A 22,630-nucleotide genomic window follows, 5' to 3' on the forward strand; every position below is an offset into this window, starting at 1 on the left:
TTATTTGGCATTGCTTTATCTACATGTTATTATTAATGGGCGTTAGGTATGAGCATGTTAGGGATGAGAGATATGAGCATCCGGCGCCGATCGTCTGGTAAGGAAGAATGTCAAGGATATTGATGGGAGATGTTGGCTAGACCTTCAGTTAATTGAGTTCACTACTGTTTCCAGAATACTGTCATGATGGTCGTCTGCATCCACTGTGTTCTAACTCGCAGTAGATGAATGCGTAAGTTGACGTTACACTCGCTGTCCTGCTGAGACGTCGCTTTTATGAAAGGATGTGACTTGACCCTCCAATTCTACCCAACTTGCCTCCATTACTCGCGCCTTGCTGAAAGCGATCTAAGTAACTTCTTTGGTCGACAATCCGGTACATCACATACCAATACACAGCAGCACGGCGGGCGTAGTGTTGGCGCTTACAGCATTGTTGCTTTGGAATCGCGGCTGATTTCATAGCTTCTCCAAAGGAAAATTTGGTGTCGAAAGGAGCATAATCTCCAGAACTTGAGGACTCTTCAGATTGATTCCCTGGGAAGGTGGTTGTTGATCATGATGCAGCGAGCTCGTGTCAGCACGTGATAATTGAAAGGCATGAACCTCATACAGTCAAAGTCATATGTTCGCACAGTGGAAATCATACTGTACCCCACGCCTTTTGGCCATCGGCAATCAGACCCATTTTTTTCAGCGCTACACTCACTGACTGTAGGCACCTGGGAGCTTCGTAGCCCTGCGCAGTTCCTAGCTCGCATCATCATCATCCCTCACTTGTCTAGCCTCACCGAACCAATACCTACCGCCCTACCCGCCGTGTATCCGCAGCGCTGTACTTGCGCTGTGTTGTCACATACTATCATTGCCAGTTTTTTCTTGAGGAGTGCAATATACAATCAGATCAATCCCCTCGTTTCCACAACGCAACATCATGGCGGACCCGAGCCTGAAGCCCGAGAAGGACTTCAGCAAGGAGGCTGATCAGCAGATTCCCGAGGCAGAGAAGCTGGCCAAGGTCTGCGTCTATTCTGTTATACAATTCCGTACCTGAGCCATCACTAACAACACACTTAATAGACCGATATTCAGGCTGCTATTGAGAAGCTTACCGTCTTCGAAAAACAAACCCGACAGGTCAGCGCTTCTTGCTAGCTATACCATTGCCTCTGACTGGTGCTAACATTGGCATGTCTCTAGGCCTCGGATTTGGCATCAACATCCCGGACCTTGATTGCAATATGTACAATTTGCAAGGATGCCGGCAACTGGAACCTACTGAACGACCAGGTTCTTGTCCTATCCAAGAAGCATGGCCAGCTCAAGCAGGCCATCACCAAGATGGTCCAGACTGTCATGAACTTTCTCGACGCCACCCCCAATCTCGAGACGAAGTTATCAGTAATCGAAACCCTGCGAACTGTTACGGAAGGCAAGATATTCGTTGAGGTGGAACGCGCCCGTGTCACCAAGATTCTTTCAGATATCAAGAAGCAACAGGGCGATTTGAAGTCTGCCATGGATATCCTGTGTGAGCTACAAGTTGAGACTTTCGGATCGATGGATAGACGAGAAAAGACCGAGTTCATTCTGGCCCAAGTCGCGTTATGTATAGAAAACAACGACTGGACACAGGCAGGCATCCTCAGTCGCAAGATCAGCACACGGTACCTCGCACGCAAGCCAAAGAAGACGTCGGAGCAAATAGAGAAGGAGAAGAAAGCTCGCGAAGAGAAGGAGAAGCGAGGCGAAGAGGTGCCCCCGGAAGTAGACGATGACACTACTGATCTCAAATTGAGGTACTACGAGCAGCAAATCTTACTAGCCAAACATGACGACAAATATCTGGATGTTTGCAAACACTACAGACAAGTCCTTGACACCGAAGCGGTTGAGGAAGATCCTTCGAAACTCCAGCCTGTATGTTATATTCACTTTTGACTCCGCCCTTGCACCATTAACACACCTTCAGGTCCTCCAGCGCATTATCTACTTCGTTATCCTTGCCCCCCATGATAACGAACAACACGATTTGTTACAACGTGTCTATCGCGATACTCGGAATACTCAGGTGTCTGAAGATGCCGAGCTTCTCAAACTTTTCACAGTGCACGAACTCATGCGCTGGCCTGAAGTATCCAAGGAGTTTGGTCCTCATCTATGTGGCACCGATATATTTGACAACCAACCTAATCAATCTAAAGACGAAAAAGCATACCAGCGGTGGCAGGACTTGCGCAAACGAGTTATCGAGCACAATGTCCGTGTCATAGCGAAATACTACACCCGTATCGGTATGAAACGCCTAACACAGCTTCTCGACTTGACGGAAGACGAGACGGAGAAGTATATTAGCGAGTTGGTCTGCTCCAAGACCGTCTTTGCTCGTATCGACCGACCTGCACGAATTGTTAGCTTTGCCAAGCCGAGAGACGTCGATGATGTTCTCAACGAATGGAGTCATAACATGAAGAGCCTACTTGGGTTACTGGAGCGCGTTGACCATCTTATTACCAAGGAGGAAATGATGGCACGCATCCAGCCTGGAGTCCAGCCTGAGGGCAAGGCAGGTAAAGAGAAGAAGAGTAAGAAAAAGGCTTGATTGGTTTCCCACCACTGAGTAGTAATTGCATTTGGAGGTTTCAGCTGGACCTTTGCTGGTTGGTTCAGCTTTATGAATGGGCACAAACCGGGTTTGCATTATATCACATGCGAATGTATACTACGAACATAGACCAAGAGATAATTGTGGCCTGTTGGAACCATTTGAAAGAGTCCTCTTTACGATCTTGACATGTCTATCTTGTGCCTGTCTATAATCTTGTCTATATGCTTGCCTCGGTCAACAATGCCAACTTGCTTCTCACCTAGGTAGATCTTGAGATAATCAGCTATTCAAAATCTACCGCAGCCTTAGTACCGCTTGGGCTGTGCTTGACAATACATTCCACACCAAACGTTAGAGCTATTATTGCCCCCCTCCTCGGCAGCTCACAACGACTCCTTAGTCCCCTCATCCGCAGCCTCCACACAGCGCTGCCGTAACCATCCCGCCAGCTGCATGACCCAGTCCCTCGCGACAGGGACATAATGCCCTCCCGGATGCGTCAGCACCATCGGATCCCGGCACCGCTCAACCAGCGCCATGCTGCGCTTCTCCTCGACAACGGTGTCCAGACCGCCCAGGAAATGCAGCGTCGGGGTCGCGAGGGCGGGCTCGAACAGCCATTGCAGATCCGACGGCGTCGCGTGGAAGCCAGAGTAGACGACGCAGAACTTGAGCGGGCGTCCGCCGTTCGCGGCGCGCAGCTCCGGGAGCCAGGGCTGGGATTCTGCGACAGGTGCGCGGTGCGGCTGCTCGAGGGCCGAGGCCACGAGCGACGCCATGCACCCGCCTTGGCTGAACCCTAGGACCCCGTCCACGCCGTCGGCCTCGCGGATCGCTGTGGCGACGCGGTGCATGCCGTCGTCTAGACCGGCGTAGGAGCCGGTTGCGTCGTCTTTGCGGAACCACTTTGATGGTGAGCAGGATGAAAACGACGGATGGAGAGCGAGGGTGGTGGGGAAGAGATACTTACGGCCCAGTTGTCTAGGTCGTCGTCATCGCGCCGCTGAGACGGGTCCTCCGACGGCACGTAGCCTGGGATGTCGGAGGGCCGCAGCCGGTGTGGTCCTGATGGGAAGATTAGGGTTGGGTGGAGGTTCAGCGGTGCCGGGGAGAGAGCTTTTATGAGGAGCTTGTTGAGGGCTTTTGTCTTCGCTGAGAAGAGGGGTCCTGATTGCGTGTAGCCTGTGATGGTATTAGCATACTTTGTATGAGATGAGTGATATGTGAGTGTGTGTGTGTGTGAACGAATGTACAAGGTGGACATAACATGGTCATGTTTGCAGGTACTGTTCATCTAGATAGCTACATACCGTGAAGCATGAGAATCTTCAGCTCCGTCTTGCCCTTGGGGATACTCGACGTTGGCTTTTTCTCTTCCATCGTTGCTGGCGCTGTGGCCGCTGGCTGTCCCGCGCTCGCCATGAGTGTGTAATGTCGTGACGCGCTACGAAAAGAAGACCGAATGAAAGGCGACGTGAAACGGTGTAGAATCAGTCTTTCGAATTTCATGACAGCCACTCTTTCTTAACTTTACCCAGATCCTTGTCTATGGATATATATTTAATGTTGAAATTGCAGAGGTGAGGTTGCTGTAACCTGATTGGTAAGCGTTGCGGTTCTAAAGCTTATCGGACTATTTTCTGGCTCCATTTCTACGACAGATCTCCGAATAACTACGGTTAGATATATGATAGAGATGCGGCAACACCGATAAACATATGCCTCTGAAAGGCACTGAGAAATTGTGTACTCCAGTCGTATGGTCATCTAGGTGAGTTCTCATGACGATAAATCTGTTGTTATCATTGGCTAAGAGGCATGTGTCTATCAGTTCATGGCCTACGATATGGTCGATATAATAACTGAGATAACAATTTTGTGCCACGGGAGTCTATGCCGCCTGTATCCTGATCCTGCAATGACGGGTTATATAACCCCATTGATCCCATGGATTGATGCTGTATCACTGGTCAAGGGAATTTGCCAAAACGTTACCGATATTGTACCTAGACATAACGGTGTCGCTGAGACGCAAATACCATAGTATCAAATTAAAGTATATGTTATGAATCCAATTTCAAAGGTTTTCATTGATTCATTCAGCGCACCAGGCCAACAACATTGTCGCCAAGTCATGTATCACACCATGTCGGTTCCCTACGAGAATCTTCTTCACCGGGTTATGGCAACATCGTAGCACAAAGGGATTGTGGTATTGGTCGAACACGGCTCTCGACTAGCCGTGAGCTTTAGATCTATGATACAGTAGTGCTCCTATCTCGCCCATGCTTCGGATCGCTTTGGCCGTCTATCATGCAAGACATAAAATGATGTGACGATTGATCTTGTCCTTTCCCATTTAATCAACTCAGTGGCTGCCGGCTTTGGCGTCGGGGTTGCGGGGGTCGTTCTTCCACTCGTCGGCTGTGGTACAATGTCAGCATCTTGGTCCCTTCCTCCGGATCTTTGCAATTATGGGGAGGAACATACACGCCATCATGGCATTTTGCGCCGAGTTGACACCGTAAGCGATGATCAGGCCTAGGCTTCTGTTAGGTATTTCGAGTATATATGGAGAAAAGATCGTAGCTCAGGAAGCGCGTGTCGTACCGGCAGCAAAGAAGGGAGCCAATGGCTTCACTATGAGAGGGATTAGTACAGCGGGCGCAGATGCAGGGGCTTTGTTGATCCATTGACGTACTGATAGGAGCCGGGAACTTCTTCAGGGGGTGGATTCCAAACCACATCTTGACGGTAGTGAGAGGAAGAATATGGGGATGGTTGACGGCGTTGAGGTTGCGGCTGATGGGGAATCGGATTGAGATGTCACGGCAAGTAGGCGAGCGGTTTTCGAAGGTCAAGCTCTGCGAGATCCCTTAGCCGAGACCGAAAAAGTGGCGGCCTTGCAGTGGCTTGATGGAGCTAGCCGGGCTGGCCGGGCTGCGGACGTTTGGAAGTCTGTGGCTTGTCAGATATGTGGCTGACGGATTGAAGTCCCTGATGTGGCTGAGCAAGGTGTGGCCCGGGGATTGACGCTATCCAGAGTTGGATTAGCGGGGGTTCTGGCTGGTGTCCACCGGGGCTGATGTCATTCTGGATGTCATCCGGGCCTAGCTCGCCAGCAACTCCAGCTTTCAGTCCCTCTGAGCCCCTCGAGCCCCTCTAAACAGACGCCCAGATCTGCTCTAGAGCCTTTACCACTTGCAGGGAGCTGTATGCTAGCTCCAGCCACTGCTCCACCTCCGCTTTCCCACTTTCCACCCTCGGCAGTACTTAGGTACCTCTACGTATGATACCGGTACGGTACTATGATAGCACGGGTGACGTGACACTCGATGCTGCTGAAACTCCCAAACTGCCCAGACGAACAAGACAGCAGTGCAGTCAGTGGCTTGATTAATCCCTCGGCAAGCTTCTCCTCCAGCTTCCAAGCTTCTAACCTAGGCGAATTCCTCTGCCATCTTCCTCTGATCTTCCCCCAAACCAGGACACCTTCTTGAAGACTTGAACTCGATTGCGGTGCGGGGAATCTGCTATTTCAGTCAATTACTATTACACGTCCTTGTCCTTCCCACACACAACTGTAGCTAGTACCGGTCAACAACCGTCGCCACAACAACTCTGTGCTCTCGGTGCTTCAACTCTCAGGAGGTTCTCTACTCTCAAATTCCCTTCAAGCCACTTTCTTTCTCGTCGCTACAGCTTCTATCTTGCATATTCTCCCCTCATCTCTTCTCCATCAACCGCTCTTTGGCAGCGGTGCACTCGAGAAGACCTGTCAATATGTTTGCCCGAGGTATTGCTCGCGCAGCTGCGCCAATTCCCCGCTCTCTGAGAGCATTCGGCTCGACAGCTGCCCAGCAGCGAACCCCGTCGCTAGCCGATGTAACCTCCACCGGCGTCGCGTCATTCAACTCCAAGCAGAAGGAGTTCAGGGAGAATCTGGTGAAAGCTCAACAGGAGAGAGAAGCCAGTAGGTCCGGTACTTTCCTACCCGGCCCAATTATATCATGACTTGAACCAAGCTGACGTGCTATGCTTTAGAACAACGGGCCGAGATAGCCTCCAAAACCGAGTCCGACAAGAACGATGGATTACTGTCCCGTGTCATCTATGGCACTAAAGAAGGCCGTGAGTTGGACGCACAGCTCGAGGCAAGCTTCAGTGCTGTCTTAGCTCGAGGGAAATACGTCCATTCGATTGTCTTCCATGAGGTCAAGCCCGATAAGGTGGACGAGTATGTTAAGCTTGTGGGCGATTGGTACCCTAAGATGGCTTCCAAGTCGGAGAATAAGGTCAATCTGGTTGGAAGCTGGCGCACCGAAGTTGGTGACTGCGATACATTCGGTGCGTTACTTTTCTGTGTTCGTCAAGGGCTGGAACATGGCGGCTAACATGTGACAGTCCATATCTGGGAATACCAGCGCTATCAAGGTTACCACGACTCTCTGCACAGCATCTCGAAGCAGCCAGGTTTCGACGAGTTCAATACCAAGCTGAAGTCGCTTATTAAGCACAAACAGACCTCGTTGATGCAAGAATTCTCTTTCTGGCCTACTACTTCGCCCCGAAAACTCGGTGGTGTATTCGAGCTACGATCATACACACTCCATCCAGGTAATTTACTAGAGTGGGAGACCCATTGGCGACGTGGCCTGAAGGCCCGGCGCGAGGTAATGGAGGGTGTAGGCGCTTGGTTTGTTCAGATAGGAGACCTGAATACCGTCCACCATCTCTGGCAGTTCGCGGACCTCGAGGAACGTAAAGTCCGACGAGAGCAGAGCTGGAAGCAGGAGGGATGGGCTGAGACAGTTCACAAGACTGTTCCTCTCATCCAGACCATGAAGTCGAGGATTCTCATCCCGATGCCATGGTCACCAGTTGCTTAAAGTGCACCATACCTATCTACCTCTGCTCACTAGTAGTTTGGCACAAAGATCCTTGAACGTTTTGGTAGCAAAGTTGAAATTATGCTTGGAATTCCACACGAGTGTATTATACCAAGGGCAAATCCTTGTCTTGAGCTTTTTGCCAGCCTTTGTCTTCCTGCACACAGTGGTCCAGCTTGAATAGCTGCCTTATCACATAGCTCAAAAGCAAAAGCAGTCTTGAATCCACATCCAATTGATGTTGTCATCATTTGCCAGTCATCATCTCCAAACGTCCCAGCATCACCGCGCAATATCCTGAATTGGATGTCATTCTTACTAGTTAAGGAAATTTGATCTGTACTTATCTCGTGTCAACATGATCGGAGATGTAGGGCATTTACTTGGCCGATGGTGGAAGAATTGAAAATTGAAGCTTGCACCGGGTATAAACTTTGAGCATCCCAAGCCAGTACTTTCTGCACTTAAGCTACCTAGTTGGTACATTGTAATAGAAACCCTCTACTACGCATAGAATTCCATCTAGACTACATGCATTTGTGTGGGGTTATCATGGCAATCTGGGCGTACGACGAGAGATGCTTGCTGTATCTGCTTGTCATTGAAGTCAGGGATCTCATCGCTAGTGCTCGTGTAGAGGTGGTATGTGATACAATGTCATGTTTTCATTATAGAATACGAGTAGTATGAGACATGCACATATATGTTAATGATCAATAGCGACGCGGACGAGTGACCGCTAGCAAGCCAGATTGAACGGTTTAGTAGATCGTTGGTTCGTAGTGTTTAGCTACGATTATATAGTAGAGGATTACGGATTGCAAGTATATCGTGGTTGGTTGAAATGGTCAATAGTCTCAACCCTCAAATTGAACTAGAGTCGCCGTTTGCGTGTTTCACCACCGCCTAGACAGGCACAGTTTACTCTTCAAACTCTTCGCCCATTACAGCAGCCAGATTCCGCCTAGCCAGACCCAGTGTATTCGAGAGCGCAGTCAGCTTCGTCGACATGGACAACAAGCTTGGATCCGCGCTCTCGACGCGAACCTTTTCGCGAACATAAACTTCTTTCACCTCGCCGCCTTCACTACTTACGCCTGCGCTCTTGCCAGTCGTGCTGCGCGATCCCCGCGTTGGATATGATTGGTTTTGGCCGAGCCCGGGTTGCGCGATGGAGGTATCTGACTCATGATACAGGTAGGTGAATACCTTCTCCGCTTCGTCGTGCTCTAGACGCCGCGCAGTCCCGATCGCTAGCGCTAGCTTTATGCCTAGGTTCACGGGCGCATCGGCGGGCTCGAGAGCACGGAGATGGAGCACCAGGCACGCGTCTTGTATAGTCACATGGAAAGAAAGCGCCTGGCTCAATGGAGGGTTGAAGGATTTCGAGGCGGCTGAGTACTGCGTCCAGCCACTCTCGTTGATGCTGCTGCTGGTACCGACTACGCTGGCCTCCATAACAGCTGTGCCAGGCCTACTCGTATTCGCCGTAGCAGGTCGTTGCTGGCGTTTGAACTCGGTGATATTTGTTGGTGATCCCTTGAGAATCGCGGCGGCCTCGTCGATACCCTGGGCTAGAAGGCGTAATTGCGAAGAGAGAAATACCGCTGCGCCCTGGCAGTCAGTCTGCCTCTTTCGTTCTCCCTCGGTCAAGCATAGAGACGCTAGATCCACGGCCTGCGTCAGTAGCGCGTTCAGCGTCACCAGAGGCGCCAGATGAATGGGATGAGCCGGGTTGATGGAGATGGTCATGGGAGCAGTCGTCCGTAGCTTGGTATGTATTGTCCCCTTGACTATCCGGGGGCCGACTCTAGTCACGTGGCCCTTCACCAGCTCGGCTCGCGGTGTGCTGAGCACGAGCGTGCTCCCTGGGTCGATGGGAGCGAGAAGTGCGTAGCATTCTTCCAGGCCATGCTTCAGAGACAGGAGGGTGCCATGAAACGAGCCGAGCAGCCATGTCAACTCGCGGGCCTGTGCTGGTTGTGAGTGTGAGGGAGAGTCAGGAGGGCTTGGGGGTAGTGGCTGATGAGTCTGTTGAGAGAGTTTGGGTAAGGAGGAAGGCCGCGGAGCTTGGGAATATGGTTGTACGAAGACATAGTCGTCATCTACAAGCATGGTGATAGGTATGGCTGGGTATTTTACTACGTCGAGTGGGAGCTGCTAGCTATTGGAAGGCCGAGGTGAGAGACGGGTCATCATGTAAGAGAGCCATACCTGTGTAGCATCTTCCTCGAATTTAAGCTGTTCTGGCGCAATAGGAGGCCAGATCTCAACAGACATGGCCGTGGCCGTGATATGTGCCACTAGTTTACACGTAGGATTTGTGCAAACAGGCAACCATTCTCTCACCAGGCCGTTTCATGAGAGAGGCTGTTGCTGAAGTAGAAGATAATGATGATATGATGGGATGATGAGATGTTAGGTAGCTGATAGAGCCGTGCCTTGGGTTACTCTACGCTACCCGGTAGCCTTGAGGTATCCATTACATGATTTAGCCCGAGTCTATGGCGTTAACCGAAGTACCGATACATGCTACAGCATCTGAGTGAGTCCCAGATTCCTAATGCGCCCCACCTAGCACTTGCTGTAAGTAAGTAGGTACAGCGGGTCGGTCCAGCTACCGGTCCCAACCTAGCAATTGGGGCTTTTGCCAGCTCGAAAAGTCAAGGCTACAATTTTCAAGGGTCCTTTGGATTTTATATCTCCTCCACACACTCATGCCAGATCAACGGACATGACGGCGGAAAGCCCACTTTCGGAGCTCTTTATACGTCTGCCTGGAGGGTGATTTAGGTAGCAGATCAATCAAGGATCCGACTCTTCTATCTCGTTGCGCCTTGCGCCAACTAACACGATGGACACCGATGACGGCTCCCTTCCACAGCTGCCTGGCGCTGCCATAGAAAAGCTGCCGCCTATCCCCAAGGGTATGTTTGCAACTCGAGGAAGTAGATCACGTTATCTTCTAGGCTGAAAATGATTCTAGGGGCCACGGTTCGTAGACGCCCAATTCCCTCCGGACCCGTACCATCTACAAACTCAGCTCGCCGCATACACGTAACAGCGAAAACACCATTTCGATCCGTGACCACTCGAGTTCGCAAACAGCTTGACAGGTACCTGCGCCAATCGGCCGACTCGCGGAGTACCTTTACAAACAAGCTATCTCAGAAAAAGAACGCGTCACTAAGCGAACGTGTGCGTCGTATCCAAGACCAATCCCAGAATGCCTCTACTGGCGGTCTTGGGCTTGGGCTTGAGAACTCTGGTCAAGTAATCGTGCTAGGCACTGGACGTGCAATTCAGAAAGTCACCGAAGTTGCGTTGTTCTTCCAGAAACAGCCGGATTGCGTGGTCCAATTGCGTACAGGGAGCGTGGCTGTTGTCGACGAGGTTCTCTCCAAAGAAGAAGACGGTCTCGAAGGCGATGTGACTGAGAGGGGCAGGATGATGAGCTCACTCGAAGTTTTAATTAGACTTCGATAATGCGTTTCCTCACAATATACAATGCCTCCGGTATCATGTTTACTGGACCTCCAAGTACGTCCATGAGCTTCTCCTGGGATTCGCATCAGGTCAGCGATCATCGCGATTCCTTTTATTCCCATCTGTCTCTAGAGGATGTCCCTAAAAAACGGTATCCTTCAGTTGAAAACTGGGCCCGGGCAACTGATAGGGCCAGATGTTGTAACCAAGAACCTATCGATCATGAGGGGTCTATCTGTACACCAGTTAGCGCCCGCAGCTAATAACCCCATGTCCTTCAATTTGCAAATAAGAATCCCAATACAAAGCCTAATCCTAGGACTTCGAACTTCATTCATTGATACTATAGCCTTCTTCTATCAGACATCCTCAATCTTTTTTGGTTCTGCACTTTCTATTGATGAGTATTCTTGATCGAGATGTCGTCTCCGCAGTCTCAATCATACATCATCGTTGGCGCGGGGGTTTTCGGGACGTCTACTGCGATACATTTGAAATCCCGATATCCTGATGCTGATGTTACATTGATTGATCGTCACGAACCGGATGCCTCCACACGCCCTGCTGCGTCCTGGGACTGGAACAAAGTGGTTCGCGCCGATTATCGTGACATTACATATTGTCGAAGTGAGCAATCCGAGTCAACTACAAGCCCAGCCACCGCTCGGGTTCTCTTCCTTTAGTCGTACGTAGTAACCTTGGTTCTTCTAGTTGCTCTTGAAGCACAGGATGCATGGCGGAGTAATCCGCTATGGAGTAGATTTTATCATGAGACGGGCATTTACTGGATAAGCCGTACCGGTTTCGCTCAAGCAGTGCTTGACAACTTCAAAAAGCTGGGTCGCGACGCTGAACTACATGCACTTCCTGTGCAAGAAGCTCGTAAGTTATACAGCAACATCTTCGATAGCGCAAACTACGAAGGCGTTGATACTGTGTTGATCAACAAGACTAGTGGGTGGGCGGCAGCGAAGGATGCTCTTAAGGCTGGAATCAACAAGGCCATCGACATAGGCGTGAAGTATGTCACTGCCGAAATCGATTGTCTTCAGTTTGACAATTGTCGTTGTTGTACCGGTGTTCGAACCAAGGACGGAAGAACGGTCAACTCAGATCAAACCATCCTATGTACTGGGGCCTATACCCCTGTCCTATTAGATAAGGCTGCCAAAAGCGTCTCTTGCGATGCACTCAGTCCTTCAAAGCGAATGATTGCCGCAGGTGTAACCACAGGTATGGTGACACTCGATGAAGAAACAGCCGAGATATTCAAAGATATGCCCGTGTGCATTCAAGAGAACCCAACTCAAAGAGGTATACTAGTGCTTCTCTTAAGTTACTCGTCCTCTTCGCTAATCACCGCTAAAAGGGGCAAGTAACGGAACTCTGCCACCAACTATTGGTGGAAATCAAATCAAGTTCTGGGGACAAACAATCTTCCAGTTTTCTCAAGGGACTCCTAGCTTCTCCCAACCGCCTACAGGCAAGGAATACAATCAGTGGGAAGTACCCGAAGCCTTGAAAGCGGATGTTGCTCTATCAAGTGAAGCCACTTTCGGGAGGCGTAATTGGAAAATACATACTCATCGGATCTGCTGGTGAGTGGCTTCATACTATCCTTAGGCGTGTCATTTTACGATCGACTATCCTCTTTTCTCGAAGACTAGTAAGACTAATAGTACCATGAAGGGACTGTGTCACACCAACCGAAGACTTCATAATCTCACAGCACCCAGCCTCTAAAGGATTATTCATTGCGACATGTGGTTCCTTCCACGGCTGGAAATTCTTACCAGTAATCGGCCAGTATGTGGTGCAGCTGCTGGATGGTACTCTTGAGTCAGACCTAGAAAAAAGATGGGTCTGGGACAGGCCGCTCCCAGATCAGCCAGGAAAGGAATGGCCTCGACGTGACCTGAGAGATCTGCTCGATGGCGTCCAAGCTTGAGGCCAAGGTGTCGGTGGGCGGGGAGTGTCTGAGGTAGGTCAAGGATGACGACGTGATTGAATATCCGTCAATTATATCAACGAGCGGCACTATGCCCTTCGTCCGATATCTAATTAGCACGAAATTGAATGTTTGGGTTTGTCACCTTAACTTAGACAGGAAATTTATTTCAGCTACGTCTGAAGTCGTTGCATTTTCCCCAGACTTTTCATTCTCGGCTAAGTACCATGTGTTCCATTTAGGCAGAGCCTGATATAACCCGTCTAATCAACCGAAGTTCACATTTAGGGACCTTGGCCAGTCGGAGATTTTCCACGGAGGTGACCCAAGCTCCGCTTGCCTTTCCCGGTTGCTGTATTCAAGATTTCTCAGTCATCTAATAATATACTAGGCTAGAGATATCATGGGGCTTGTATCAACGTGAGGCGTTTTCAGCTCTTATAATGTGGGCGCACTGCCTCTGCTGGCTGGTATGGCTTGGCCGCCTTGAACTCTTGGTAACCAGCTGTTTGCTCTCTGTCAAGTCAATATGTATCACCAGCGAAGGCTCGCACGCGCTTCTGCGGCAGTCTCCGCCCTGCTCTGTAAGGTCTCGCCTGGTATTTGTGTTAAGATCTACATGTGGCACAATCTTTCCAACTCTCCTGAAGACTCGTACACTAACATAATGTCCTGAAGTCTTCCAGCCATGCATCGCACGTGCTACCATCGAGCTGGCTGCTCCAGCTGCCGTTTGCTCTAACGTGACATCAAACCAGGCATACGACTACATCATTGTAGGCTCTGGAGCTGGCGGGATTCCATTGGCAGATCGGCTCACAGCCGCGGGTCACACCGTTCTCCTAATTGAAAAGGGACCACCCTCGACTGGTATCTGGGGTGGTACCAGTAAGTGAATGACCCGTCGACATGTTCGATGGCTTCCTTCTGCCCCTGTTTGTTATAACAATGGGCTGGGGTGTCTCATGATCCCATAACCATCATGACATACTTAGCCAACAGCGGAAACTAATTTCAAATGCCATAGTGAAACCTGCATGGCTCAGTCAGACCTCGCTAACACGCTTCGATGTGCCTGGCCTCGCGAACGAGGTCTGGTTTAACCCGACGGGCGTGGTATGCACGGATGTAGACCAGATGGCCGGGTGCGTTCTCGGTGGCGGCGTCGCGGTGAATTCAGGATTGTGGTGGAAACCGCATCCTGCCGATTGGGACTATCTCTGGCCGCAAGGATGGAAAAGCGAGGATTTGGCCGCGCCTACGGACCGAGTGTTCGAACGCATTCCCGGCACGACGACCCCGAGTACGGATGGGAAACTATATCTCCAACAAGGGTTTGATATGATGACGAGTGGTCTGAATGCGAGTGGTTGGAAGTATGTCGTCCCCAACGACCATCCCAATGAGAAGAATTGTACGTACTCTGGCTTCCCAAGACCTCAACCAAGATCTGGAAAACGCCCCTGGCCATACAAACAAAAATAAAATGGAAGTACTAATACTGCTCGTAGTTACGTACGGCCATGCTACTCACATGTTCTCGAATGGAGAAAGGGGCGGCCCCTTAGCAACCTACTTAGTGTCGGCTAGCAAACGTAAGGAATTTACCCTGTGGATGAACACTACGGCAAAGCGAGTAGTGCGCACAGGTGGTCGGGCCACGGGTGTCGAAATCGAATGCAGCCCGAATGCAGATGGGCATGCTGGCGTAGTGTCAGTAACCCCGGGTACTGGCCGCGTGATCTTATCAGCTGGTGCTTTTGGAACGGCCAAATTACTTTTCAGAAGTACGATCTTTCCTATGAAGAGGCTTTACCAAGTTGCCAAGCTAATGTGATAAAGGTGGGATTGGACCAACCGATCAGCTCAACATCGTTAAGAATTCCAAGGACGGCCCCACGATGACCTCGTCGGACTCGTGGATTAATCTCCCAGTTGGGTACAATCTAGATGACCATGTCGGCGTGAGTACAGGCATTTCCGAGTAACGAGACACATACGGACTGATTCCTATTTCAGACTGACATCGAAGTTACCCACCCTAGTGTTGTAACCTATGACTGGCACGGCGCTTATGTCAAGCCTGTAGCCAGCGATGCAGAGGCATATCTAGGTAATCGTCACTGTGTGTGAATGACCTTGTGTAATAATACTAAGACTGCTCTCTCAGCGAATCGCACCGGCATCCTGACACAAGCTGCGCCCAATCTGGGTCCCATCGTAAGTCGCCTTGAAGCATTATGTTCTGTTAACCTTTACTAATGCGACACAATAGTTCTGGGAAATCATCCCGGGGGCAGATGGTGTTGAAAGGCATCTGCACTGGCAGGCGCGTGCCGACGGCATAACACGAAGTCGGTCTCCTCCATCAAAGAAATAGTAACAAATATGTTTCTAACGAAAAGCATAGACTCTATGACCATCACGCAATATCTTGGCACGGGCGCGAAGTCACGCGGGCGCATGGTTATCACCGCTGCGCTGAACACCCGCGTCGCCGTCGCTCCGTACCTCATTGATGCCGGCGACAAGGCAGCCGTCATCAAGGGCTTAGAAAATTTGCAGCGATATTTCGCGTCCATCCCGAACTTGACGTGGCTCCGGCCCGGGCCGAAGCAAGATGCCACGACGTTCGTGAACTCGGTAAGTTATCACGTTAATTTCTACCGTCACTATCTTTATTCCATTTATACGCGACCCCTAGTGGAGAGAAAGGGGATCGACTGACAATCAAAGATCCCTGCAACCACCGCGTTCCGCTGCTCGAACCACTGGGTCGGGACGGCTAAGATAGGGCTGGATGATGGGCGCAAGAACAACGGCACCGCGGTGGTCGACACTGATACTAAGGTCTACGGTATGGACAACCTGTTCGTTGTCGACGCGTCTATCTTCCCTGGCATGATGACGGGTAATCCGTCTGCTATGATCGTAAGCGCGTCTGAATATGCCGCGGATCGTATCCTTGCTCTGAAGGCGAGTGCGTCTTAGACTGTTTTTGTGAAGATCAATTGGGTTGGTGGGCAACACTGAGTTTGAGCTTCAATCAATCTGGATATACTCCAGTTCTGGAGAGTCACACAATCCAGGCCACTCATTGAGATTCAATATCTGTGGTTTTTTTGTTTAAATTACGGGATATAGACCAGAGTTACCTTCGTCTCCTCATTTTAACTCGTATTTTGATTCCATCGTGTACGTTGTGCTCCTCGGGTTGTAGTCTGCTGTTCTACGTGTGGTCTCGATCAGAGCCCATCCCATAGTCCCAACCGAATCATCGCGTTATTGTATACCCATGGAGAAGCTTTCGAGGAGGTTATAATAGTACATTTGCTATGACCTATCCGTATGATTCCAAATGTCGCTACACAAAAGCACGTTCAAAGTGGAGCAACATTATCTGGCTCCTAGTTATCCCACCATACCGAGACGGTGGAAGACTGTCCTCGCTCTAATGTACGGATCAAGCGTCCAGTAATTCTTACTAAGATGTTCTGCTGTTTCAGTCCGCCGCGACGCCTTCTCTTTCTCGGCCGAGGTATCAGCTGCCAGAGACGCCCACTCACTCGTCCGCAGCTCGAACTCGTCTACGAGCTCGTTCCGCTCATGCTGAATCTCTGCCCTCTTCTCTACCTCTTCTAACTTCGCATTCTCGCCCTCTACAGGCTCGATGTATTTGTACTCGAACGAATCCTTGCCGCCGTAGCTAGTCTGCAGGTTCTCTGCGGGGACGAACTGTAGTAGATCTGCGCTCTTACGCGTGAAGTTAATCTTGCTGGCGATGACCGGGTCCAGCCATCCTTTGATCATATTCCATAGTCCTGCATGTCTGTGAGTTTGCTGGTATGTTTAAGAGTTGAGGCTACAAACCCCAGAATACGAATGGCGCATTGTGAATAAGTATCACGCCGAGAGTCTCGGGATATCGCGCCTCGAAGACGGAAACTAGGAATTTGACGACATGGAAGTCCACTACAGTTCGCTGGAGTCAGTAATAACTCTTCAAGGTTACGTGGTACTAGGTCTCGGGAGTCAAGTATACTTTCACGACATGCTTGTGGCAACAACAGGTGATTATTACCTCCATGAGCGTCTCAAATAAGGGGGAAGTGACTCTAGAGGTAACATACTGTTCTTCAGCCCAAAGCCAGTCATGTCAAATATGAGGCAGCATTTGTCATCTGGTGGCTTCATCAACATTTTGAGACTCTCGATATTGTGCAGGATATACGTCTCCATGGAGTCACCAGATTGCGCGTTAGGGTCATGTTCTCGAACCCGGATTATGTAGACGAGGCGGCTCTCCTTATCTACTGAGTGAACAAAACTCTTTCCTGAGCGGTACTGTGAGATGAAGCCCTGGTCGTCCGCCGAGGGCGCCTTTTTCAGACCCACGCTCTCACCTTTGTGGATGATGGTCTCGGCTAGATCCCTCTCCAGACGCCAGTTGACAGCCGAGACAAGCATCACCATGGCCTTCTCGACGTCCCATTTCCGCGCCCGTAGGAATCGAAGTACAAGCGCGTCTGGGTGCTCGGATAATATGAAACCCCAGAGACCTTCGCGGAAAGTGTCTGGAGACTTGTCGCTCATTTGTTGCCGTAGCTCATGAGTGAGATCTGGCACTGGTTCTGAAAAGCTGACACCTTCAAGACTTTTGCTGCCGCAGAGGCGAAGGAGATGGATCCATGCCTGTTGGAGCTTCTCTTGTTCATCTGGGGTGAGATTACCCAGTGTACCTGGAGGAGGGGCTCGTACAGTCATGATGAACGCCCGAAGGAGCCGACACAGGCTTCTCAGCCGCGTTTCTCAGCTAATTACAAGAACTAGCAATGACCGATTAGATGTAGATAGTAGATCGATCGTGATCAAGTTTTGCGTACATTTGTTCAAAGAAACCCAGGAACGGTCCGGGTCCCGTTTCTTATGTATACAAGTCTGGAGCACGGGGTCTGATTCATCGCAGTTCAAAGACATCTGCGCACTCACTTACTTAGTTACATTAGCGCAGAGCCACAGTGCTTGCTGCCATCTTGAACTGAGTCAAGATGGGATATCAGACTGGGGGAGGAAGATGAGGGGATATTTTGCGACCCTGGGGATGAAAGCCTCCGAGACAAGGCATACCATATAACACGAGTCAGCCTAGACCTGCAATTTTCGTCGCAACACAACGCTGGAGGGAGGCTGCAGGTCGGTACCGTACAGCTGAGGCGTTGACGCTACATTGGGCTCTCTGGCTTGGAGGCCCACACCTTACCCAACGCTGGACGAGCTTGCGAGCCGCCCCCACGGGCTGCCCCAGATTGCGGTTTACCCCAGGAATGATGCCGAGTAAGACACTCGGCATGCCTAGTTTTCCCCAGGATCGATATCACGGGAGAGAGAGCTGCTGATTTGTAGGGTTCTGCTTCGAATCCCTTTAGCGTCAGATGTAATCTTTGGTGGCCATCCTCTTTCGTACTGTCATGTGCGGCACCCGGCGCTGGACTATGTACATAGTGTATGTATGCAGTACGTACATCATTAGGTCATTCAAGGACTACCTACGCATGAGCTTCGATTCTAATCATCGTCCGGCTTACATAGCATCATGCACTTGATGTGTATAGAGCTATCGTTGCAGCTATGGCGCAAATGTGTCTATTATGCTCCTATAAATTAGGTATCGATAGTATCGTATTCTGCCTGGTAGTCCTATGTTTTGATGCATCTGCTACGAGAAATACAGGTCTTCAATGCTTCCGTATTTAGCGCCTGCCATATCTGCGAAGTAGTTGGTTTTGGGGCTCCATTGCTCGGAACCTCCCATGGGAAACTCCCTGCCTGCTTTCTTGATATAGGTCGAGGACAAGTTCATCATAGGCTTCTCTTCCATGGGCTTGGACGATCTAGGCACGATGACTTTGGCGTTTTTCTGTTCCATCAAATGAAGGAGACGGATGAAAAGATGAGCGCTGACATCCGCCCCAAGGGTCCATGATGCGTTCTCATAGCCTGTCATGAAAAGGAGGTTGGGCACGTCGTCGAGCATGGCCGCCTTCCATGAAAACTTATCGCCAATTTTGAATTCCTTGCCATCGATTGAGAACTGAATACCTCCACCGAACTTGAGCTTCAAACCGGTGGCCGTTAGAATGACGTCGGGATGTAAAGCCGCTCCAGACTCTAGTTCAATGCTGTTTGCTGTGACCATTTTGATCTTGTCGGTCACAACGTTTCCCTTGCCCGAGCGAAGAGCAGCAAAGAAATCCCCGTCTACACAAGCACAGAATCGCTGTTCCCATGGGTTGTAACGTGGTTTGAAATGGGGATCCCACTTGATGCTAGAAGGCAGTTGTTGGATTGTTAAATCCCTGATGCGCTTCTTCGCTGCCCCAGGGAAGTTTTTGCAGAGCCAGGTTGTGAACCAACTCTTAAGAGCCCATATAATCCTGTTCGGTCTGTGTGCTATTGATAACGGTAGAATGGCAAACATTAGTCTTGTCAAGAAATTGCTTGCGGGACGAGAGAATATGTATCCAGGGCTTCTCTGTAACATGGTTGCACTTTTGACTTTGTCGATAATAGACGGAAGAATGGTAATTGCAGTAGCCCCACTACCTATGATCACGACGTCCTTCCCTGTATAGTCGTAGTCTTTTGGCCAGAATTGGGGATGAATCACTTTGCCCTTGAAGTTCTCGATGCCCGGGATAATGGTTTGCATGGGGGTTTCGTAATCATAGTAGCCGGTGCCGAGAAGGCAAAAGCGTGATCGAAAGATGACAGGCTTCTCCTTGCCTGCTACCTTGACCTGGAAGTGCCAGCTTTGCTCCGCAGGGTGCCAGTCTGCGGTCTCAACTTTATGCTGATATCGGATATATTGATCGATACCAACAGACTTGGCTGACTGGATAAGATAATGCTTTATCTCGTCTCCGCTGCCAAAGGTACTGGTTCCCTTCCATGGACTCCAAGGCAAGCCAAATGTGTAGACATCAGAATCGGATCTGATGCCAGGATACCGAAACAGATCCCACTGAAATTCTCGGGGTTAGTCATCACATCTTTTTAGATATACCATAGTCTCAGGAGCAGTTAAGATTTCCATAACGCAAATCCGCCTTCAAAATCTTCCACGAATTGATCGCCTAAAGAGAAGAGACAATCGCTCAAGGAATGACTTACAGTACCTCCCATAGAATCGCGACTCTCAAGGATAACATATTTCATACCAGGTGGACCTTGTTCCTGAAGACGATAGGCTGTATTGATCCCAGAAATACCTGCCCCGACAATTATAACGTCAAAGTCCATGGTTACGAGCGTGGTAGCCGGCGACGGCTCATTAGACTGAAGCTTGATAGCCATTTGATGGCTTGGAATCGCTAAGCCGGTATAACGAAAAGTTCGGAAGAGACACTTGGTTTTGCATTCAAGAATAAGGCAGACAGTAAGTATTTGATGACGATCAATATCACAACTTCACGATGAAATTAGTCACGGAACTACTAGACCACCTAGGTTAGACCTGATTGAAAATCATAAGATACCCCTAGTAGATATCCACACGCATCCGCAGGACCCCGGAACGTCTCGAAAGATTGCCATGACGACTCTCTCAACATTCAGAATTTCACAGAAGAGCGATATTCGTGTCGAGGTATAGGATGCTAGAAGGTGCAATTGCGTCTGCCTAGATGAAGGGCAGGAATACGTCCGCGTGTTTGATACATGTTGTGAAGGCTCTTTCGCAAAGTTCCACCCAAAGGAGGAATGATCTCCGTGCATGGTGCACATGGGCAGCTAATTTTAGCTTACTAATGAGTCGCTTATTTTTCCACCTGTGTAAACGAAACCGAGTCCGATCAAAGGGTACATTATGTACAGCGTTGACAACAAGTAACTGTTTTCGCGCCGATGTACCCTTGGCACTACACTGCGACATTTAGAATCCACCACCGGCTGCTTCCGAGATGCCCCTTGTTGCGATGGGATGGTGGATTCTACGCTTGGATGTCGATCACCAAGGTCAACACATCTGTGACGTACAATCACACCAATACCTAGGCTACAGGCAAATCTTGAAGGTCCCTGCAATGATGCCGGCTGCCTCTCTGGGAGCTAAACGAGTTGTAGGCAACAGTAAGAATTTCATGTTATTTCTATTTTTCCCGCCAATTCCGAGTGATGCCGTAATTCTAGTTAGGTTAAGTTTGATAATAGCGGTACTTAATCGGAGCTATCTAGATATAGCGTTGTTGCGCTAGAGAAAAACGCTTTCGCATCTCGGACAGCTGCTTCAGCATCTCTGTGAAAACCTAACCTTGGTCCAAGTAAAAGAATGTCATGTGGACAGTGTTTTGAAACAACCAGATGTACAGGCCAGCCGTGTTTCTCAAACGTTTTGGAGAATGCCTTGATATCATCGCACAGCACCTCGCCGCCCCCTCCGTTTACAAACATTGGGATCCTAGTAGTCATCTGAAAAGGATGGTGTAGTGGCGAGAGATAGGGACCTGAAGCGTCAATTGATCCGTAGGCTGTGATCGCGCGTCCTCCCCAGCGTGCGAACTCGGCACTCAGGTAGTCGGACATGTAATAGGGCGACTTTGTGATATCCTGAGTTACATCTAAAGCCGCGCTCACATCTGTCCATGGAGACCAAAGCGCAACTGCAGCAGGTGATGGAATCCCGAGGTCCTGGCCGTACTCGTCAATGTAGCGCAACAAACCAAGCACCATGTTCCCCCCAGCTGAATCGCCTGATAATATAATTTGAGAGGCAGGAATATCCATCTCCTCAACGAGGTGGATATAAGACGTTACAGCGTCCTGTAGCGCCGCCGGGAAGTGTCCGCCTCTGTGCGTAGACAGTCTGTACTGTGGCGTGCATACATATTTGCAACCCATGTGCCGAACGAGGGTTTTGGCTAAATACCCGGTATCATGATCACGCCCGTCACCGATGACATAGGCACCACCGTGGAAGTGAAGGACTACCGTGGCTTTCCGGCTCTTGACTTCAGCTAAAGAGGGTTGAGCTGGTGTCCATGTAGCACCGATTGCTTTGGGTTGTATTTTGGTGGCGCTCAAAGGACCTTTATACATTTGTGATTTCGGATGAAAAACATCAAACCTGTTCCGCTCCCGGCCAGGCTTTAGTGTCAGCCGATCTCCGGCGAGGGCAAAAGCCCAATAAACCAGAAGTAATCGGACTGTGCGCACACGCACAGCCTGGTTGAAAGTCCATTCTTTAAGGGGACGTCCCCTTGGTGAGACGAAGCGGACAATGTCAAGGAGGTAATGAACAAGCAAAAAAGGAGTAGCGGTAAGAATGTAAATAACACCCGCCATGACGAATTTGCAGGGAATATTAGAGATTACGGCTGAACGGTAATGGAGCCTAGTATACGACAAGGAAGACTTTTGAGAAAATTAATACGGACGAAAACCGCTGAGCTCGTGGGATCCCGAACTCGACCAACGGTCAATGGGCTTACTTCAAGGCTCCCTTTCCAAAACAGAGGACGTGTACACACATCTAGGTGCTTAACCTCGTGGCATCACTTACCTCGGCATTCTTTCCATGTCTACAGTACCTACCTAATAAGGGATCTGTTAGATCTTCTACTTGTGAGTCTCAGACCCTGGTCATCACTTGACTCATTATAGTAAGTGGGGGTTTAGACTGTGATGTATCCTCATGGCGTATGC

At 49.9% G+C, this 22,630-nt stretch overlaps 10 protein-coding genes across 10 annotated transcripts; 5 read left to right on the top strand and 5 right to left on the bottom strand.

Annotated features, from left to right (window-relative positions):
• Nucleotides 1–934: 934 nt before the first annotated feature.
• F5B22DRAFT_634882 (PCI domain-containing protein) lies at nt 935–2,602 on the top strand (the record flags this gene model as incomplete). The annotated part of the gene is made up of 4 exons (XM_047977054.1): nt 935–1,018; nt 1,081–1,137; nt 1,201–1,920; nt 1,973–2,602. The coding sequence occupies 4 exons, from the start codon at nt 935–937 to the stop codon at nt 2,600–2,602; spliced, it is 1,491 nt and encodes a 496-aa protein (XP_047833084.1).
• Nucleotides 2,603–2,991: 389 nt separating this feature from the next.
• F5B22DRAFT_634883 (serine hydrolase FSH) lies at nt 2,992–4,030 on the bottom strand (the record flags this gene model as incomplete). The annotated part of the gene is made up of 3 exons (XM_047977055.1): nt 2,992–3,513; nt 3,579–3,790; nt 3,919–4,030. The coding sequence occupies 3 exons, from the start codon at nt 4,028–4,030 to the stop codon at nt 2,992–2,994; spliced, it is 846 nt and encodes a 281-aa protein (XP_047833085.1).
• A 407-nt stretch (nt 4,031–4,437) lies between these two features.
• On the bottom strand, nt 4,438–5,549 carry F5B22DRAFT_37246 (putative mitochondrial F1F0 ATP synthase subunit Atp18). The gene is made up of 4 exons (XM_047971171.1): nt 5,310–5,549; nt 5,219–5,248; nt 5,099–5,149; nt 4,438–5,032 (listed from the first exon to the last, which is right to left on the bottom strand). The coding sequence occupies exons 1-4, from the start codon at nt 5,353–5,355 to the stop codon at nt 4,977–4,979; spliced, it is 183 nt and encodes a 60-aa protein (XP_047833086.1). The 5' UTR covers nt 5,356–5,549; the 3' UTR covers nt 4,438–4,976.
• An 842-nt stretch (nt 5,550–6,391) lies between these two features.
• F5B22DRAFT_644313 (NIPSNAP family protein) lies at nt 6,392–7,497 on the top strand (the record flags this gene model as incomplete). Its single annotated transcript, XM_047978408.1, has 3 exons — nt 6,392–6,581; nt 6,653–6,955; nt 7,013–7,497. 3 exons carry the CDS (start codon nt 6,392–6,394, stop codon nt 7,495–7,497), a joined length of 978 nt encoding a protein of 325 aa, XP_047833087.1.
• An 805-nt stretch (nt 7,498–8,302) lies between these two features.
• On the bottom strand, nt 8,303–10,125 carry F5B22DRAFT_37589 (RAVE subunit 2/Rogdi). The gene is made up of 2 exons (XM_047971212.1): nt 9,712–10,125; nt 8,303–9,468 (listed from the first exon to the last, which is right to left on the bottom strand). The coding sequence occupies exons 1-2, from the start codon at nt 9,775–9,777 to the stop codon at nt 8,419–8,421; spliced, it is 1,116 nt and encodes a 371-aa protein (XP_047833088.1). The 5' UTR covers nt 9,778–10,125; the 3' UTR covers nt 8,303–8,418.
• Nucleotides 9,983–11,246, top strand: F5B22DRAFT_37743 (Rpp20 subunit of nuclear RNase MRP and P-domain-containing protein). The gene is made up of 3 exons (XM_047971232.1): nt 9,983–10,424; nt 10,484–11,072; nt 11,180–11,246. Exons 1-2 carry the CDS (start codon nt 10,352–10,354, stop codon nt 10,981–10,983), a joined length of 573 nt encoding a protein of 190 aa, XP_047833089.1. The 5' UTR covers nt 9,983–10,351; the 3' UTR covers nt 10,984–11,072; nt 11,180–11,246.
• A 156-nt stretch (nt 11,247–11,402) lies between these two features.
• F5B22DRAFT_653468 (sarcosine oxidase) lies at nt 11,403–13,196 on the top strand (the record flags this gene model as incomplete). Its single annotated transcript, XM_047979718.1, has 4 exons — nt 11,403–11,610; nt 11,695–12,297; nt 12,353–12,581; nt 12,673–13,196. 4 exons carry the CDS (start codon nt 11,403–11,405, stop codon nt 12,929–12,931), a joined length of 1,299 nt encoding a protein of 432 aa, XP_047833090.1. The 3' UTR covers nt 12,932–13,196.
• A 264-nt stretch (nt 13,197–13,460) lies between these two features.
• Nucleotides 13,461–15,922, top strand: F5B22DRAFT_634888 (cellobiose dehydrogenase; the record flags this gene model as incomplete). The annotated part of the gene is made up of 10 exons (XM_047977056.1): nt 13,461–13,515; nt 13,610–13,819; nt 13,959–14,345; nt 14,443–14,718; nt 14,774–14,895; nt 14,951–15,044; nt 15,102–15,151; nt 15,207–15,285; nt 15,342–15,574; nt 15,668–15,922. The coding sequence occupies 10 exons, from the start codon at nt 13,461–13,463 to the stop codon at nt 15,920–15,922; spliced, it is 1,761 nt and encodes a 586-aa protein (XP_047833091.1).
• Nucleotides 15,923–16,000: 78 nt separating this feature from the next.
• F5B22DRAFT_37800 (CRAL/TRIO domain-containing protein) lies at nt 16,001–17,966 on the bottom strand. The gene is made up of 4 exons (XM_047971237.1): nt 17,925–17,966; nt 17,062–17,757; nt 16,802–16,903; nt 16,001–16,752 (listed from the first exon to the last, which is right to left on the bottom strand). The coding sequence occupies exons 2-4, from the start codon at nt 17,693–17,695 to the stop codon at nt 16,343–16,345; spliced, it is 1,146 nt and encodes a 381-aa protein (XP_047833092.1). The 5' UTR covers nt 17,696–17,757; nt 17,925–17,966; the 3' UTR covers nt 16,001–16,342.
• A 681-nt stretch (nt 17,967–18,647) lies between these two features.
• Nucleotides 18,648–22,270, bottom strand: F5B22DRAFT_634890 (FAD/NAD(P)-binding domain-containing protein; the record flags this gene model as incomplete). The annotated part of the gene is made up of 3 exons (XM_047977057.1): nt 18,648–19,952; nt 20,102–20,291; nt 21,192–22,270. 3 exons carry the CDS (start codon nt 22,268–22,270, stop codon nt 18,648–18,650), a joined length of 2,574 nt encoding a protein of 857 aa, XP_047833093.1.
• Between the last annotated feature and the right edge of the window lie 360 nt (nt 22,271–22,630).

This window comes from Xylaria bambusicola (assembly GCF_022495145.1).
Source record: "Xylaria bambusicola strain CBS 139988 unplaced genomic scaffold F5B22scaffold_10, whole genome shotgun sequence".
NCBI classification, from domain to species: Eukaryota; Fungi; Ascomycota; class Sordariomycetes; order Xylariales; family Xylariaceae; genus Xylaria; species Xylaria bambusicola.

What these genes read in the sequence shown, in the direction of transcription:
- F5B22DRAFT_37246 (XM_047971171.1), bottom strand. Translation starts at nt 5,355, where the DNA reads ATGTGGTTTGGAATCCACCCCCTGAAGAAGTTCCCGGCTCCTATCA. An exon ending in GGCTCCCTTCTTTGCTGCCG is followed by an intron (nt 5,150 to 5,218) that starts GTACGACACGCG and finishes ACAGAAGCCTAG; the next exon opens with GCCTGATCATCGCTTACGGT. An exon ending in GCAAAATGCCATGATGGCGT is followed by an intron (nt 5,033 to 5,098) that starts GTATGTTCCTCC and finishes ATTGTACCACAG; the next exon opens with CCGACGAGTGGAAGAACGAC.
- F5B22DRAFT_37589 (XM_047971212.1), bottom strand. Translation starts at nt 9,777, where the DNA reads ATGTCTGTTGAGATCTGGCCTCCTATTGCGCCAGAACAGCTTAAATTC. An exon ending in TCGAGGAAGATGCTACACAG is followed by an intron (nt 9,469 to 9,711) that starts GTATGGCTCTCT and finishes CAACCAGCACAG; the next exon opens with GCCCGCGAGTTGACATGGCT.
- F5B22DRAFT_37743 (XM_047971232.1), top strand. Translation starts at nt 10,352, where the DNA reads ATGGACACCGATGACGGCTCCCTTCCACAGCTGCCTGGCGCTGCCATA. An exon ending in GCTGCCGCCTATCCCCAAGG is followed by an intron (nt 10,425 to 10,483) that starts GTATGTTTGCAA and finishes AAATGATTCTAG; the next exon opens with GGGCCACGGTTCGTAGACGC.
- F5B22DRAFT_37800 (XM_047971237.1), bottom strand. Translation starts at nt 17,695, where the DNA reads ATGACTGTACGAGCCCCTCCTCCAGGTACACTGGGTAATCTCACCCCA. An exon ending in TGGCTTTGGGCTGAAGAACA is followed by an intron (nt 16,904 to 17,061) that starts GTATGTTACCTC and finishes AGCGAACTGTAG; the next exon opens with TGGACTTCCATGTCGTCAAA. An exon ending in TGCGCCATTCGTATTCTGGG is followed by an intron (nt 16,753 to 16,801) that starts GTTTGTAGCCTC and finishes ACAGACATGCAG; the next exon opens with GACTATGGAATATGATCAAA.